The sequence below is a fragment of the Eublepharis macularius genome, chromosome 18 (genome assembly GCF_028583425.1).
Source record: "Eublepharis macularius isolate TG4126 chromosome 18, MPM_Emac_v1.0, whole genome shotgun sequence".
In the NCBI taxonomy this organism is placed as follows: Eukaryota; Metazoa; Chordata; class Lepidosauria; order Squamata; family Eublepharidae; genus Eublepharis; species Eublepharis macularius.
The window spans coordinates 37,565,807-37,580,745 of NC_072807.1; the positions used below are offsets into that span (position 1 = coordinate 37,565,807).

Here is a 14,939-nt window from a genome sequence, read left to right on the forward strand (position 1 = left end):
AACATTCATATTTCAAAACGATAGCCCACATAAAGCAAATGTTTATTACTGTCATAAATAGCGAGGTTTGGAAGTATGGCTTGCAATGTATGTTACTTTGGGGGTTTTTTGCAAATGGAAGTGCTTTGAAAGGTGTGCCTTCCCCCAACTGTTTCATGATGCAATCTTTTTAATGTGCTATAAGGTGCATTTAGGGAAAGAAGGAGAAACCGTGTCCATAGAATAGGTTTAAAGAAGTGAACCAATAAAAATAAAAAGACGTGTGTGTGTGTGTGTGTGTGTGTGTGTGTGTGTGTGTGTGTGAGCCGTTGCCTTCTAAATTTGAACTATGTTTTTCTTTCTCTTCCCCCCTGTTTGCAAACGAAATACATCAGGCTATAATTTAGTCTATTGTGGTTTTAGAGTCGGAGCAGTTCAGGGTATCATTAAGCTGCAAGCACCGGGTGTTGGTGTACGCTTCCTTGTGAACGCTGACATTACTGAGTTCCAACCTACACAGTTCTGAGAACCAATCAAGCCCTTTGTTAGGGCACTGTATTTTGAAACCTGTTGGCTAACTTTAAAAACTGCAAACTGCAGAACTGTCATGCCTGTGTTTTCTAATCCAGAGGAGTATTTCAGTCTATATTATTTATGGTCTGATAAGCTTCGAGCAGAGTGGGATGTGCATTCCAAAGTGGTGATGAACAACAGGCTGAGGTCTTAATCAAGAATGCACCCCTGGGATGCCTGGCTTAACACTTGACCATTTAGAACAGATAAAAGTATTTTTCGGCCAGTAGATGCTTGGAATCTTGGGGCTGGTGGTGCATGACTAAGCTTGCTTATAAGGTCGGTTTTACTATAGAAGTAGATTCTTCATGTATTACCACCAGTATGAACGAAACACAAGAAAGGCCTCTTGGCTTTTAAAATGTCTGAGGCTGTCTTGAAAGTAATCTGCAAATCTTGGTGCCATCTACTGTTCATGAAACTTTTTTCCCCTAAAGTTTTAAGGGTTATGGCATAATAATCTCCAGAGACTAATGGTTCAAGACTGGATTGCCATTTTTCAGTTTGCTCATGTATCTCAGTTTTGTGAAGGTATGAGTGCTTTTAAACTTGTTATACTGAACACTTTTCTTTGGCTGAAATTTCACTGTGGCTTACAAATGTCTAAAAAAAACAACTACAGTGCAACAAAACAATCAAAATTAAAACAGATAAAAATGGAGCATTGCAGCACAGTACAAACCTAGAAGAAATCCCAGCAGATAACTGCATACTGGGTGCTCTTGTTATTCTCCATCTTACTGTTTATTATGTTTATATCTGGCCTCAGTTGCACTGTGAAGTTCAGGGCAGGTTTAATAAATTTCCTGGAAGGTCTCCATCCAGCCACTGAGTGGACACAGACCTGCTTAGCTTCAACCCAGTTGCTGTTTTCCCTTCAGACCTTACTGGTAGGACTTATTGCTTATCTAAAGGCTAAGCAAGTTCCACAGTAATGTTGCTTCTGCTGAATAAACCATGTCACAGGTGACCACTCATATTTCAGATGATGGAGTTACATGTAAGGGACCTCCTAAAGAAGATCTTTATTTATTTTTTTATTTATGTTATTTATATTCCGCCTTTCTCACTGAGACTCAAGGCGGATTCCATAGTGTGAGATTAGTACAATTAGTGGCAAGGACAAGGGCAGGCGTTTCCATACAGTGTCAAGAACCTTTCCATAAACAATGTCATGGGGTAGAAGAATATAAGTTTTCAAAGATATAGTATTAGCAAGGGTCCAGTATGGGGTTGAGGAATTGCTGAAATAGAACATAATCAATTCTAGGACTTACATTGAACAACATAAATCACAGGTAGGATATAGGAGTACTTATTTAAAGCAGCAGATAATATGTAAGGCAACATAATGGTGAAATCTATGGTTTCTAACTCATTAGTGAAACATCTAGGATCCCTTTCCTGCAATACTTAGCTGAGAAAAAAAATCTTTGTGGGTTTGCATGGGAAAAGATGGCCCTTGATATATGCTGATCAATCCAAAGCATAAGTTTTGGTCTTTGAAGTTACTGAAGATCTTGTGACACTGGTATTATATGACCCATGTGTCAAAATGCTCTTGGAACCACTTGTCACTTCTAAAGGTTGTGGGAAGTCAGTCCCACCTGAAACATGCTTCAGTACTAGACGTCATTCGATCATGACGTAGTGTGTGATTATGTAATGCACTCTTCTCTGGTGGGTGGGCTAGGGCATCTGTAAATAATTTTTAAAAATTATAATTTTGCTTAAGTGAGGCATAGTGGGTCCCTATGTTTTCCTCATTCCATGATCTTTTGACTTTGTAGCAAAGTAATACATGTTAATTGACCAGAAAACTAAGAAAAGCATAACCTGTTATGTGGGGCCCTCAAGCATCCATTGAAATGTGGGCTGAAATCCAGTGGGTGGGATTTGCTGCATACCTGTCACCTACTTATGCAGTAGTGGAGTCTCTTCTTCAAGCAGGACCTGTGTACTTCCAGATATTGGCAGTTCATTTATGTTAATGTTAGCGTGTTGATTTGGGTTTGCTCTCACCCCTTTTTCTCTTTGCTATGCTTGCTAGAGATAGTACTCATGTGACTTTATAAAACGCGACCCATCTTGGAGATTGCGCATAAAGTGAATGTGGTGGAAATCTTTGGACTCGCCTATGCAAGTCATGTGCATTCAAGCTTACAATAGCAATGTTTCACCTCTGATCCTATTGTATTCAAATTCCTGCTCTGGAAATCCCTTTTGTCTGGTTGCCAGTAGAGGTGGAAGAAAGGTAAAGGACATCAAGAGGACAATTTGGAAGCCGTTCATTTCCCCCTTCTCACTATATAGTTGTAACGGAAGGAACAGGACCTCTTCCTGAGCTTGGAATTTTTATCACTTAAGGAACCAGAGCATTCCGGTGGGTCCAGATCTTGCTGTGACATTTCATATATATAACTCTTTAAACATTAATCTCTCTGACCCAGGCTACAAAGAATATGATCGCGAGGGAGAGCAACTCCACCATGCTTCATGAACATATAAGACAAATGTAATAACCAGGTCTCTTGCTATCCTTTGACCACTCCCATGATACCAGAATGTCTGCACGCTTCCATCTTGCTCGCCATTTTTCTGTCAGTAGCTTGGACCGTGTGATTCCTTTGGAACAAGTTATCGTGACGATAACATGGAACAGAGAGAATATGTAAGCTGCTGCAACCTCCTCTGTGAAAGTGTGGGATTATATTTGACACCGAGAGATCTCAGATACCTTAATAAAAATATGTGGTGTGCACGAAGCAAGACCTGGGGGCTGAAAGTGGAGTGGGGGTGGGGGAGCATCCCTGTCCACCATTTGTCTTGACATGTGGTGGTCATGTAGTCTAGAGATGTGAGAGAAGCCCTCCTTTGACTCTGGCAGAACACATCAAATTGGAGGAACTCAGATATTTATAAGTGAGATGTGTGGCTTTAAATCATGCTCAGCTGCCAAGATTCACTTAAAGCCTCTTTTATGTGTGCATCATGGAGCCTACATATGAGGGACAACTTTGTTCCTCCCTGGTTGAGATTGCTGAGGAGCAAATTAGGTCATTATGGTTTCTCCCAACAATATCTATTGTCTATGAATATGGCACGGCCGGGGTCCTGATTAAACAGAGAATCCTAGATGTGAAAAGACAACATGATCTGATCAGAGTTGAGAACTATTTATTGGAAAGAAGTATTATGAATAGGGTTGTACGAATGCCCTATATAAATAGCTTGGAGAATCCTGATCATAGAAGAGCGTTTACCCTATTAAGATATGATGTCTTACCCTCTGCTGTCCTGGAAGGCAAATATAAGAAGACAACTTATGAAAAATGTTTGTGCCCTTGTGGAGATGGGAGTGTCGAGTCCCTGTTACATGTTTTTTTTGAGTGTAAAATATATGATCATATTAGGGAAATATATATCAAACCTATAATTGATGGTCTTCCGGGGAAAGAGAGAAACAATCATGTTAGCAGACAGGAATAGGGAAATGATGCTCCAAGTGGAAAAATATGGTTGGATGGCCATTAATAGGAGGAAATCCTGGCTTAGTGTGCAGAATTCTAGATAAGTATTGTTATAATTTGATAATATAAGGTAATTTGAATTTTAGATATTTATATTATGTAAATTATAGTAAGCTACAATTTTAATGATTGCCTGGATATTTTAAGTTTATATTGTTGCCAAATAATTATGCTTTTAGGACTGATCAATTTTATAAGTGGTAATTGTTGAAATATGTACCTTTTAAATATTTATTTTAAAATGGCGTGTGTCTCGCTGATGTGCAATCATGTAATTTTGAATTGGTTTCAAAAATGTGATGGCCTCTGGCTAATAAACTTTGTTGTTGTTGTTGAAAGTACATATGAGGTGGGGGCACTGTAAATGTCTAAATAGCCACTTCTGTTTACTGCTTTATCTTTAAAAAATAAGTGGAGACAACAGCCACTTATCTATCTTCTCCGGTCACATGAATTCTACTTTAAATGTGGAAGCCCTGTAAACTTTTTTCTTGGAAAGATACCATGCTATTTCCCTGCTGCCTTTAACATTTGATTTCATACACTGATTACACGAGTCATCTAGCAAACCAGCATTTTGGATGACTACTCCAGAATATTCCAGAGGATAACCCCTTTTCCTGTCTTGATTTTTTTTAAAAGCAGTAGTTTATAAGTGGTGGTTTGTCACGCAGGGAATGTCCGGGAGCCGTTTGCATGGCTGGTGACTCTGAAAAAGAAATTACACGGTCACTGTAAGTATAGATAAGGAGTAAGGAACGGCTTGCAGGTTAAATCTCTGGTGGCTTTAAAAATGTATATTGAAAGGGGCTAAAGGAATATAAACAGAGAATGAATGGTGCTGTCAAAGTATACAGGGGGAAATGACTAACCCTGCCATTGTAGTTCCTAATGTTAGGGAAGCCTGTGCAAAGCAAAGTTTAAAAATATATATTGTTTCTTATTCTGTGCATGAGAGACGTGTGGAATCTACAGTTGCATAATACAAACTCAAGTCAGCACGCGTATGTTGTTAAAATGAGGCAAACACAATATGGGTAAGTTAGTTCATTGCTCCTAGCAAAAAGATTTTGTGCCTCAGTTGTAACTATAACATGCTGAACGTCTGCCTGCTAGAGTCCAGAAGTAAACGATGCACACAAATTGCCACCAAGTTGCTCCATAGCATCCTCTTTAGTAGCAGTATTGTGTGCACAGCCATTGGGTTGCGTCACAGATATTTAACGTAAGAACCACCCTGCTGGATCAAATCATAGGTCCGTCTAGTCCAGTATCGTGTCTCACATAGGAATTATGTGCAGTAGCCAGCAAGATTTTCAGGAAATAAGCTTTCGAGAGTCAAATCTCCCTTCTCCAGATACCTGTTACTCCAGAAGGCCAATAACAGAGCATAGAGGGCTGAGGCCTTTCCCAATGATGCCTCCTTTTAGTCACCTTGGCTAGTAGCCACTGATAGGCCTGACTTCCATGAATCTGTCTAATTGTGTTAATCCTAGAGTGGTGGGTCGTCCCCCCTGCCCCAACTATACAACAGGGAACCTTTGGATTCCCAGGAAACTTACCTGGTACCTCATGAGTAAACAACTGATGGGTATGTTTGCCAGAAATGCTGTTTGCCAAATTATTACAGATGTTTTTCAATGTACTGCTGCAGGCAGGTGTATGTTCTAGGATGCATGCGGGGTGGTCGTTATCCTTGGGTAAAAGTACGTGGAGAAGAAAAGGAAGCTCCAGTTGCCACTTACTATTAACAGATATTAACATAACTGTTGTGGAATCGTTAAGTCTTTGACTTTTGACTGAAAGCTAGTTTTCACGCTCTAGTTTTTATTATTTTGAAAGTAAAGGAAACCTGGTTGCTGTTTTGTTTCATTATGCGCACCAATATTGGATACAGCCTACTGTGACTTGCATCATCTCTCCGCTAGAAATGAGAGGAGCTAGTGTAGCGGTTGGGCTAGGATCTGAGAGACCCCCACTCAAATCTTCTCCCATCCCGAAACTCATTGGGGGCCCTTTGGCCAGCCACTGTCTCTCAACCTTCCTGGCAGGGTAAGGTGGTGATCAAATGAGAAAAGGAGAACTTTGAACGTTGCCGTGAGCTCCTTGGAAAAAAGGCAGGATAAGAGAGTGACAGAGAAGGAGAAGGCTGGTAAACCTTCACCGAGCATTGGCCACTGTTGCATTATAATAGTAACTCATACAGTTAGCACAGAAATGGCGAGACAGGATCAGCCATGAGGAAAACCAGATGGACCCCAGTAGTGTTTGATGGCTCCAGACTGTGGTGCTCCACCAGCTATGCTAATAGCCAGAGGAATTAATTTCAGACAATTAGTTTCTGCCCCTCCTCTTCTTCCTGGTGCCTCTCTCTGCCCTTTTCTGCTTCCTCTTGGCTTGCCCACATTCCATAACTTTATGGGCGTCGACATTATGCTAGGCAAGTTTCATTCCAGCTGATTTAATCATTCGTGAACTGTGCTTGGGCTTTTCGGGATGGGAGTTTCGCTTTCCTTCTTACAGGATGAGTAGCCCTCCCTCCCATCTTTGGACAGTCTACCCTCAGACACTGGCTAGTGGACTTATAAGGGCATAAAGATAATGTGGACACCACCCATTGGCCCTAGGGCTGTTCGGGGTAAAGAAGTTTATCAGCTAGGAGAGTGGGGGCACAAACAATTACGTGGTCAGTTACTGGGAGCTTGTACTTCTTCCTCCCAGGTAGAATTCCAAGGAATACTTCCCAAATGTTGCCTCAGATGCTGCAAAGAGACTAACTAGTGGGGTGGTCAGTGGAAAGTTCTGTGCCCCTCCCTTAAAGTAAATTATATGCTACCTTGATGACAAATGGAGATATAAATTCCGTGAACTAAAGCCTGTTAGAGGAGTGTTGGCCAGGAGCTCGAGCGATCCTTTCGCTTGGCCACAGCAGATTGGAGTCTTACCCTGAATTTGATGCGATTCGAACATCCAAAAAGCAATCTGTGCAGTTGTATGTGTGTGTGTATGAGAAAGATCGGTATCTTTACATTATGTCTGCAGCATGTATCTTTAGATCTGTGCACATGCAGTTTTGTACCCTTCACGAACAAAAGGCCAGTTGCATAGTAAAACATTTCGCTTTCATGAACTGGGGGGTGGTGCTAGCTGTTTGAGGACAGAACTTGAAAGTCAGGCTCCTGTTCCTTCCCTTTCCACAGCCTGAGGAAGCTGTTCGGAGGAGGCCGTCCTAAGATACTTAGTCCTGGCAGGTAGCAAATGTGCTGTTGTGAGCTTGGCATATACTCAGTAAGGTCAAAAGAGAGAAGTGTAGAGGCTGTGCATATTAAGTGGGATGCAAATAAAGCATTGCATAACTTGCCCAAATAAAATTTGCATGTTGTGTCTTTCCAAATGAAAGTCGCATAATTGCTATTCCGATGACACTCCAGGTATCAGCCGGTTTTGCTGCAACGCCTGGCCCCGCTCTTGGGGAATTTGGACCTCAGCTCTGTGCTTAGGAGCTTGGGAACCATAACTGTACAAAACAAAGAATGCCTTTTTCAATTTCACCTTTGTCTTTCTTACCTATCCATGACTTGCTGTAAGCAGGCATGCTTATACCCCACACCTTGCAATCTTGGCATTTGGTGCTGGATCTTGCTTGCTTGCCTCAAAAAGGTGAAAAGTCGGAAGGGCCTCAGATAGACATTGGCTCAGGTCTTGGGTGAGGCCATTGGAAAGCCCAGATCAAAGGAGAGAAGTAGTCAGGGGGCCTAAGACAGCAGGAGAAAGAAGAACTTTAGATGTTCCATGGCAATGCGAAGAGGACAAGATCATAGGGAGGGGAATGAGTCAAGGAAGGTTACATTTTTAAAACCTTAGTTCTCCTCATTCATCTTCTTGAGGGATTGACACAGAGAATAACTTCTGCAATATTGTTTTTGACCCACATAGCCTAATAAGGGCTTGGTAAGCCATCTGATCATGTCCGAGATTATTTTCCGTATCTACAGTCGCATGTGCTTATCCGCCGCTTTGTTAACTCAGATCAAAGGACCCCATGCAGCAGAGTGAAAACGATCACAGTAACCTCTTACTGAAACCTGTGCTATCTGGAAAAGCTTTATTTTTATATATATGAATAAATCATATATTTATATATATATATTTATATATAAATGCGGAACTGTACCCGGGAGTTGGCACTTAATGGCTTCTGGTGTCTCCCCACCCTCCCACCCCAAAGCAAGCTTTTGAACAGAGTTCCCAATCATTGAATACTGGTTGTGTAACTTTTTGGGCTGTGTTCCCACTATCTGATAAGAACAGAATGTGGTTTGTTGACAGTGTTCATTTTCCACCTTCCTTGGTACAGGAGACTGAACTTATTTTATAAGGAAATTGAGTACTTTCCTTTTTTCTCACTTCCAAGACCGTGGACAACACAGGCAGCAAAGCAGAAACCAGCCATTCAAAGGGCAGCAAGATTCACAAAGCAGTTATTTCTGGACAGAACTGGGGTGAATGCTCTGGGTAAATGCTGAAATGGCTTTGTTGTATTTAGGTTGTAGCTTGTTATTGCCAAGGCTAAGGGGTTTCTCTAGCTTGAAAATGAGGGCATCAAACGATGGAGAAGAAACCAGCTGTAACAAGTTACTGTACAGGGAAGATGAGAAGGAAGAGGTGTATTTTGTTTCTTTACGCTTTTCAGCGTAGAAATATCCGACTGCGTTCTGGGACGTGGGCTTTACAGGTCTTAGAAGTATTTGCTGTGTGAAAAAGGAGCATGTTTTTCTGTATGAAGCCAAAATTGTTTACTACTCGCTGTAAACGTCATTTAAAAACATCATCTGATGGAAAAATGGCTGTAATTAGTTCTATATAACACTTTCTCCTTGGACAGGTTGAAGACACGTTGCTCCCTCTTTGAGCAAGAGAACTTGCTATGTCACTTTGAAAGCGAGTTAGTGTTCAGATCTGCCATTGAGATACAGAACTTTTATTTGGTTTGAATTTCTCCACGCTGGCTTCTTGCAAGCAACCTGTCATGGGGTGTAGAAAAGAAGTGCCGTGCGAAGTCGGTTTAATAATTCTCGGGCCTCGAAGTTTTCTGTTCTGGAAGAGAATATGGTTTTATACACGAACCTGCCTCTTTATTCTTCTTCATGGCAGCCTTTTTGGTTTGCTTACAAAAAGTGTTGGGCTAAGGCTTGGTCACTAATTGATGGAGCTTGTGTTAACGTGGCTAGAGGTTACGTATTGCTTCTATATGATTCCAACTGCTTTTTACATATTTGGCTTTAGTGCATACTCTTCTTGGGGTCTTTCTCATTCTGCAACAGCGATGCCGCTTAGGTAGTCGGAAGTGGCAAGGTTTCCTTGAGAACAGCCATCCTCATCTTTCTGTTTTGGAAAAGATGTTCTTCTCAGTACTTCTTTAAAAATGTTGTTATCTAACAAAGAAACCCATTTTGGTCTGCAGTCTCAGTGCTCACATGAGAGCAGATTAACTTAGAGTCAGTCAAGTGTGACCTCTGCCTAGTAAGTTAGTTCCCATGCTTTAATCCATCGCGTTGTATAAAATGTAGTCCAAGCAACCTCCCCTCCTCCCCAGGAAACAACAAGGTATTTTTGTAGACGGGGAGGTGGGGGCGTAAAACCTTTAAATTACAAGGAACCTTATCTGGCTGTCCAGCGTAGAGCTGGGTTGCTCACTTGCAATGTTTACTCAAACGTGAGTGTACACACACCAGTCATTTTCATGGGCAAGATTCGGGCCCGGTAGCACCTTGAAGACCAGTTAGACTTCCATGAACTTGCGGGAGTCAGAGCTCCCTTCATTGGATACGAGGAGCGCCAATGAAGGGAGATCTGACTCTTGAAAGCTCATATCCTAGAAAACTGGTTGGTCTTTAAGGTCTCACTGGACCCAAAGCTGGCTCTTCTACTATAAACCAACTTGGCTGCCTACCCAAAACAACCATTTTCATGTATTCGTGAACTTGGAGGAGTACTGACGCTTGCAGTTTGCATTGGTGGTGGTTGAGCTCCCCTTGACAGATTTTTCCCCCCCTTGTCAGATTTAAATTGTCTTCCGTACAGTAGTTGGGTAGAGATGCTGGATGGGAGATACAGAATCTGAACCAAATGATCATCTTTAAAAAAAAAAATCTCCCCTTGCCCAGTCATGTGCTGAGGACCTTAAAACAGTCCTAATATCATCAGAGCTTAAATCCCTTACTGAAATAATCCTGGAGAATGTAAACGTTGTGTGTCTGTCTCACTGGCAGGTTGGCGTGCTAAGATTCCAGAAGACACATTCACGTGGTGCACTTTCCATTGTTCTTGGGCTGTGATGCTCACATCGCAGTTAGCATTTTGAACAGCGCTTCATCTTCAAACGCTGGCAGAATACCTTGGGATTCATCAGTATCCCTGTAGAATGGTGCCAGAAATAAAAAGTACCTGCCAGCAAGGGAAAGTAGGGCCATACTGAAAATTGTCAGATTGTCAGTATAAAAGAAAATGAGAAATAAAAATATAAGCAGCTTTGATTTCTGGATCGTGACAATCAACTATGTATTGTGATAGTTAATATACCCGTTGTCGTGTTCTATTAAGTAAGCACGTATTTGCATTTTATCCCTTATGGCAAATCGTATAGTGTTAAGTTCCTCGGGGTGAAAACCTTCAAGCACCATGCGCCCTGATGGTGCTAGATAGCTGATCAGTGTAAAGCTAGAAAAGCTTTGCACTGAACTGATATTTCTGTTATGCTGAAGACAGCGGAGCCGAGAGAAAGAACTGAGCGGAGCTGGCTTCTGTCCAGCTAGTCCAATTGCAAACAAAGGAAGTTCCAAGGAGCAACTTCCTGACCTTAGCGATGAAAACAAAACAAAATGCACCGTCTGTTTGCTTTGACTTCACTTAGCCGTTAGCAAGGACCGAGAGCATTCTGATAATAACTTCATGCAACCCAGAAAGTAATTTTGATTTCCCCCTCTCTTTTCTTTTTTAACCAGAGCACAACGATGGAAGAAACAGCTATATGGGAACAACACACAGTGACGCTTCACAGGGTAAGTTTCTACCGTTGTATTTTTTGTGTCGATAGCTCAGGATGCTGTTGGCTTTGGAAAACAATAGCCGAAACCCAGATGTCCGGAAAGCGGGGAGAGGAAACAGGTTGTGTCATATTCTTTTGTTTGAAATTGCCGTGATTGTAAATGGTTTTCAACAGTGTGTTTATAAACCTTGGGCCTCTTTTCTGTAGCAGTACATAGTGATCATGGCTGCTAGTCAGTTTAGAAAAACTGACAGTTCAGTAAAAAAGAAAATTCTGAACAAGTTGAAGACAGGCTGATATTTTTCTTGATGCCATCCTTCCAATGGCTTGTGCATCACAGTCAGGAATTGAGAAGGCAACGCTATTCAGTCTGTCGATTTGTCCCTCCATTGGCCCAAAGTGGTGTGTCTTTTGGGATGCTGCAGAAGTGCATTATTTGCTCTACAGTGTTCTGCCTCTTGGCCTAGGCCAGCCCAATCTCATCAGATCTCAGAAGCTAAGTAGGGTTGGTCCTGGTTGGTACTTCAGTGGGAAACCACCAAGGAATTCCAGGGCGGGTGATAGCGGGCAACAGCCCCTTGCTTTGAAAACCCAGCAGGGGACGCCGTAAATCATGTCAGCTGCGATTTGACTGCGCTTTACACACACTTATTCTGCCCCGTGGTGCAGAGTGGTAAGCTGCAGTACAAGCTCTGCTCATGACCTGAGTTCGATCCTGGCAGAAGCTGGTTCAGATAGCCAGCTCAAGGGTGACTCAGCATTCCATCCTTCCGAGGTCGGTAAAATGAGTATCCAGTTTCCTGGGGGTAAAGGGTAGATGACTGGGGAAGGCAAACCACCCCGTAACAAAAGTCTGCCAAGAAAATGTCGTGATTCGACGTCCCCCATGGGTCAGTAATGACTTGGTGCTTGCCTTTTATTCTGCTTCCTAAGATTCTCATGGGGGAATGCACAAGAGAAACGCAAGCACACGTGCAAAGCAATATCCAGCAATTATGCTGTTGTCTAGAATCTGTTCTATCAAAGGATATAAGAGAGCTCAGGATAGGTAATCTGGAGGTCAAAGAAGCAGGCCGGTTTCAAAACCGGCCTGCTGCTGATTTCTGTAGAAATCTATTAAAAGTCCAATACGGTAGAGTGTTACAGACAGAAGTAAAGGAGACTTGTCTGAATAAGGAGGAAACTGAATGAGGAGAGAGAGGGAGGCACGTACATTTCTGTTGCCTCTTGAGTTCTGGAATTCCCTCCCTCAGATATGTGGATCATTAGATCAGCCATGATGGTTCTTTTCTGGGAGGACCTTGGAAGGGGTCCGAGTGAACCATCCCTCCCAGTGTTGACTGGTGTGTGTGTGCGTGTGCGTGCGCGCACATTTGTTTTTTTACTCCTCAGGTTTTAAAGATTTTTACTGATTCTGTTGATTTTGTTTGTGCTGTGGCTGCTTTTAAGTTTCTAAGGGTTTTCGTCCAATTTCTGGAGGCTACGGGGTAGGTCTGAATGGCTATTCTTCTTTATGTTCATTTGGGTGTGCTGTTTGTATCATCTTGGTTTTATTTGTTGCCGTTTATCTCAGGAAGATGTTTTGCTTTTTTATCTTGTAAGCAGCTCCAAGTGCTGTTTAAGTAGAAGAGAGAGCGGCGAATCTTACCAATGAACAAAACTCAGGATTAATTCCTTTGTCAAAGGCAGTTGGGCCTCTGACCAGCTTGAATGCGTGTGTGTGTGTGTGTGTGTGTGTGTGTGTGTGTGTGTGTGTGTGTGGTGGGGGGAGTGTTTCATTGAGAAGCAACTGAGGAGGAAGCGCTCCTCTTTTCCCACCCACTCTCTTCCTGTTGTGCTGGTTTCTATAGTCAGTAGACAAGTCTAGGGAAAAAACACGTCCATTGCTTTGTTTCCCGCTCCCAGGGCAAAAGAAAGCCACTGTGGCCCTGTAGCATTGTGACGACTAGGTCAAACATGCTGCCTAGCTGCGCATGCTTGGTGGGAGGGTGGAGGGAAGGGGGAGGTAAGATAAGCTTATGTCTGTGAGGAACCAGCTGTCTTTCTCTTTGCTTCTGGAAATTCTGGGAGAACTGTGATGTGCAGTGTGTGTGTTGTGGTGCTTCCTGCTAACCTAGTGAAGAGGAGGGGAGAAATAAGGGCAGTAGGGAGGTTTTTGTGCATGTGTGCACGTGTGCGTGCATGCTATCAGTCATCTTGGGCTGTGACAAACTGGCTGAACAAGTTTGCACGTGATGATTCTTAAATGAGGTATATGCACCATATACTTAGAAGTGGTTAGGGACCGGTCTAGCTTGCATCACTGCCCTGTAAGCCACAGTATAATACTGTTAGAGCTTTGTACGTTCTACAATACTGACTCAGCTAATACTAGGGGTCTCCCCCCCACCCCCACCCCGATATGGTAACTGAGGATGCTGTAGCAACTTCTGTCTTGCTCTGCTGCTAAAAGTCTTAAATGCTTGGATTACCTTTTGTCAGGATAGGGTTTAAGTATTATTGGGCCTTTTTACCCCCAGCCCAAGGAGCACTGATTTTGATCATTCTCGTTTTAGGTAATTTCAACTGTGGGTGCATAATAAAATGGGGCAAAATCATGCAGGTTAATTTTGTGTAGCTTGGTCCAGATATCGAACACGCAAGACGGGGCTAAAAAATATTTAAACCAGTCACCGTAGCATCTATGCCTGACTAGCGGAGAGAGATTCTTAGTTCCAGTGCCCGGGTGCTGTGAAAAGTATACTGCAGTCTAGGGAATAAAGCTTAAACGGGAGGCTTTCCAAAGTCACACAAGGAGCTACGCAGCACCATATGCTCTCGGTTTCTGCCTGAAAAAGAGCTTTCTGGATCTTGATAGGCAGCCTTCTTTCACCACCAGAAATCGGGCCAGTGAGAGGTATTGCACCAGCTACATCTTGTCACAACTTGGCTGGACGTTCTTAAAGACTGGATTTTGCAGGAGCAAGATTACCTCTCCCAGTTATACGTGAGCGAGCATCTGCTTTGTTAATTGGATTGGAAACTTGCAGCAGTGGCTGTAATTTTTAAAGCTTTTTCCAGGAGAGCGGGGATGGGTGGGAGTCCTTTCAGTTGTGAGTTGAAAAGGAGTGGACAAGAGTTGATTGACTCTTTCTTAAACTGGAAGTATCTTAAGACTTGGCAGCTAGAGGACCAAAGAGGCCGACTCATTGAGAAATGTATAGCCTGATGAAGACCAGAAGAGTCTTGCCTAGTCCAAGCTGCAGTTGGCCATTGGGGGCTAGCTGGGAGGTTCACAAGCAGGGCACAGAGGCAAAAACGTGCCCTGCGTGGCTCCAGCCACGTGGTTGCGTGGCTCCAGTGGAACTTATCCAGCATGAGTACTAGGCTAATGTGTTAGAGAAGCAAAAAATACATTTTTAAAAGATTTAAGCTGAGTGTTTTGTAGAAGTGCTGGCCCTGTTTCACACTCTAAAACTGCAAGGTTTGGGCTGGGGTGGGGGTCAACATGCTCTAATCATCCTTTCCCCATCCTCCGTTCACTCTTTACCCAAACCTGCATTGCTCCTATCATTTTGCCGGTAAGTTCGAGCACACTCTCCGAACAGGAAAGCGAGCGCTTTCAGTGGGCTTGTCTGCATGAAAGCACTGACAGAGGAAAGCTCATGAAAACCTCAAGGGGAACATCCTTGTTTTCCTTAGAGGGAAGGATTCTGCTGCTTTTAGTATTCCAGTGAAGACTGAGTTGCATTGCCCTGGATGTTGAGGAGTAGCCTTCAGTCCTGATATACAAAGGCGACTGAAAAAAACAGAGGGAGACACTGAGAAAA

At 42.8% G+C, this 14,939-nt stretch overlaps 1 protein-coding gene across 10 annotated transcripts in view; it reads left to right on the plus strand.

Moving 5' to 3' along the window:
• Positions 1–14,939, plus strand: part of TJP1 (tight junction protein 1) — a 102,628-nt gene that overhangs the window by 31,540 nt on the left and 56,149 nt on the right. For all 10 annotated transcript variants that reach the window (XM_055002555.1, XM_055002557.1, XM_055002560.1 and 7 more), the window contains exon 2: positions 11,087–11,143. In XM_055002555.1, coding sequence (XP_054858530.1) covers positions 11,087–11,143 — 57 coding nt within the window. The remainder of the gene's footprint in view (positions 1–11,086; positions 11,144–14,939) is intronic.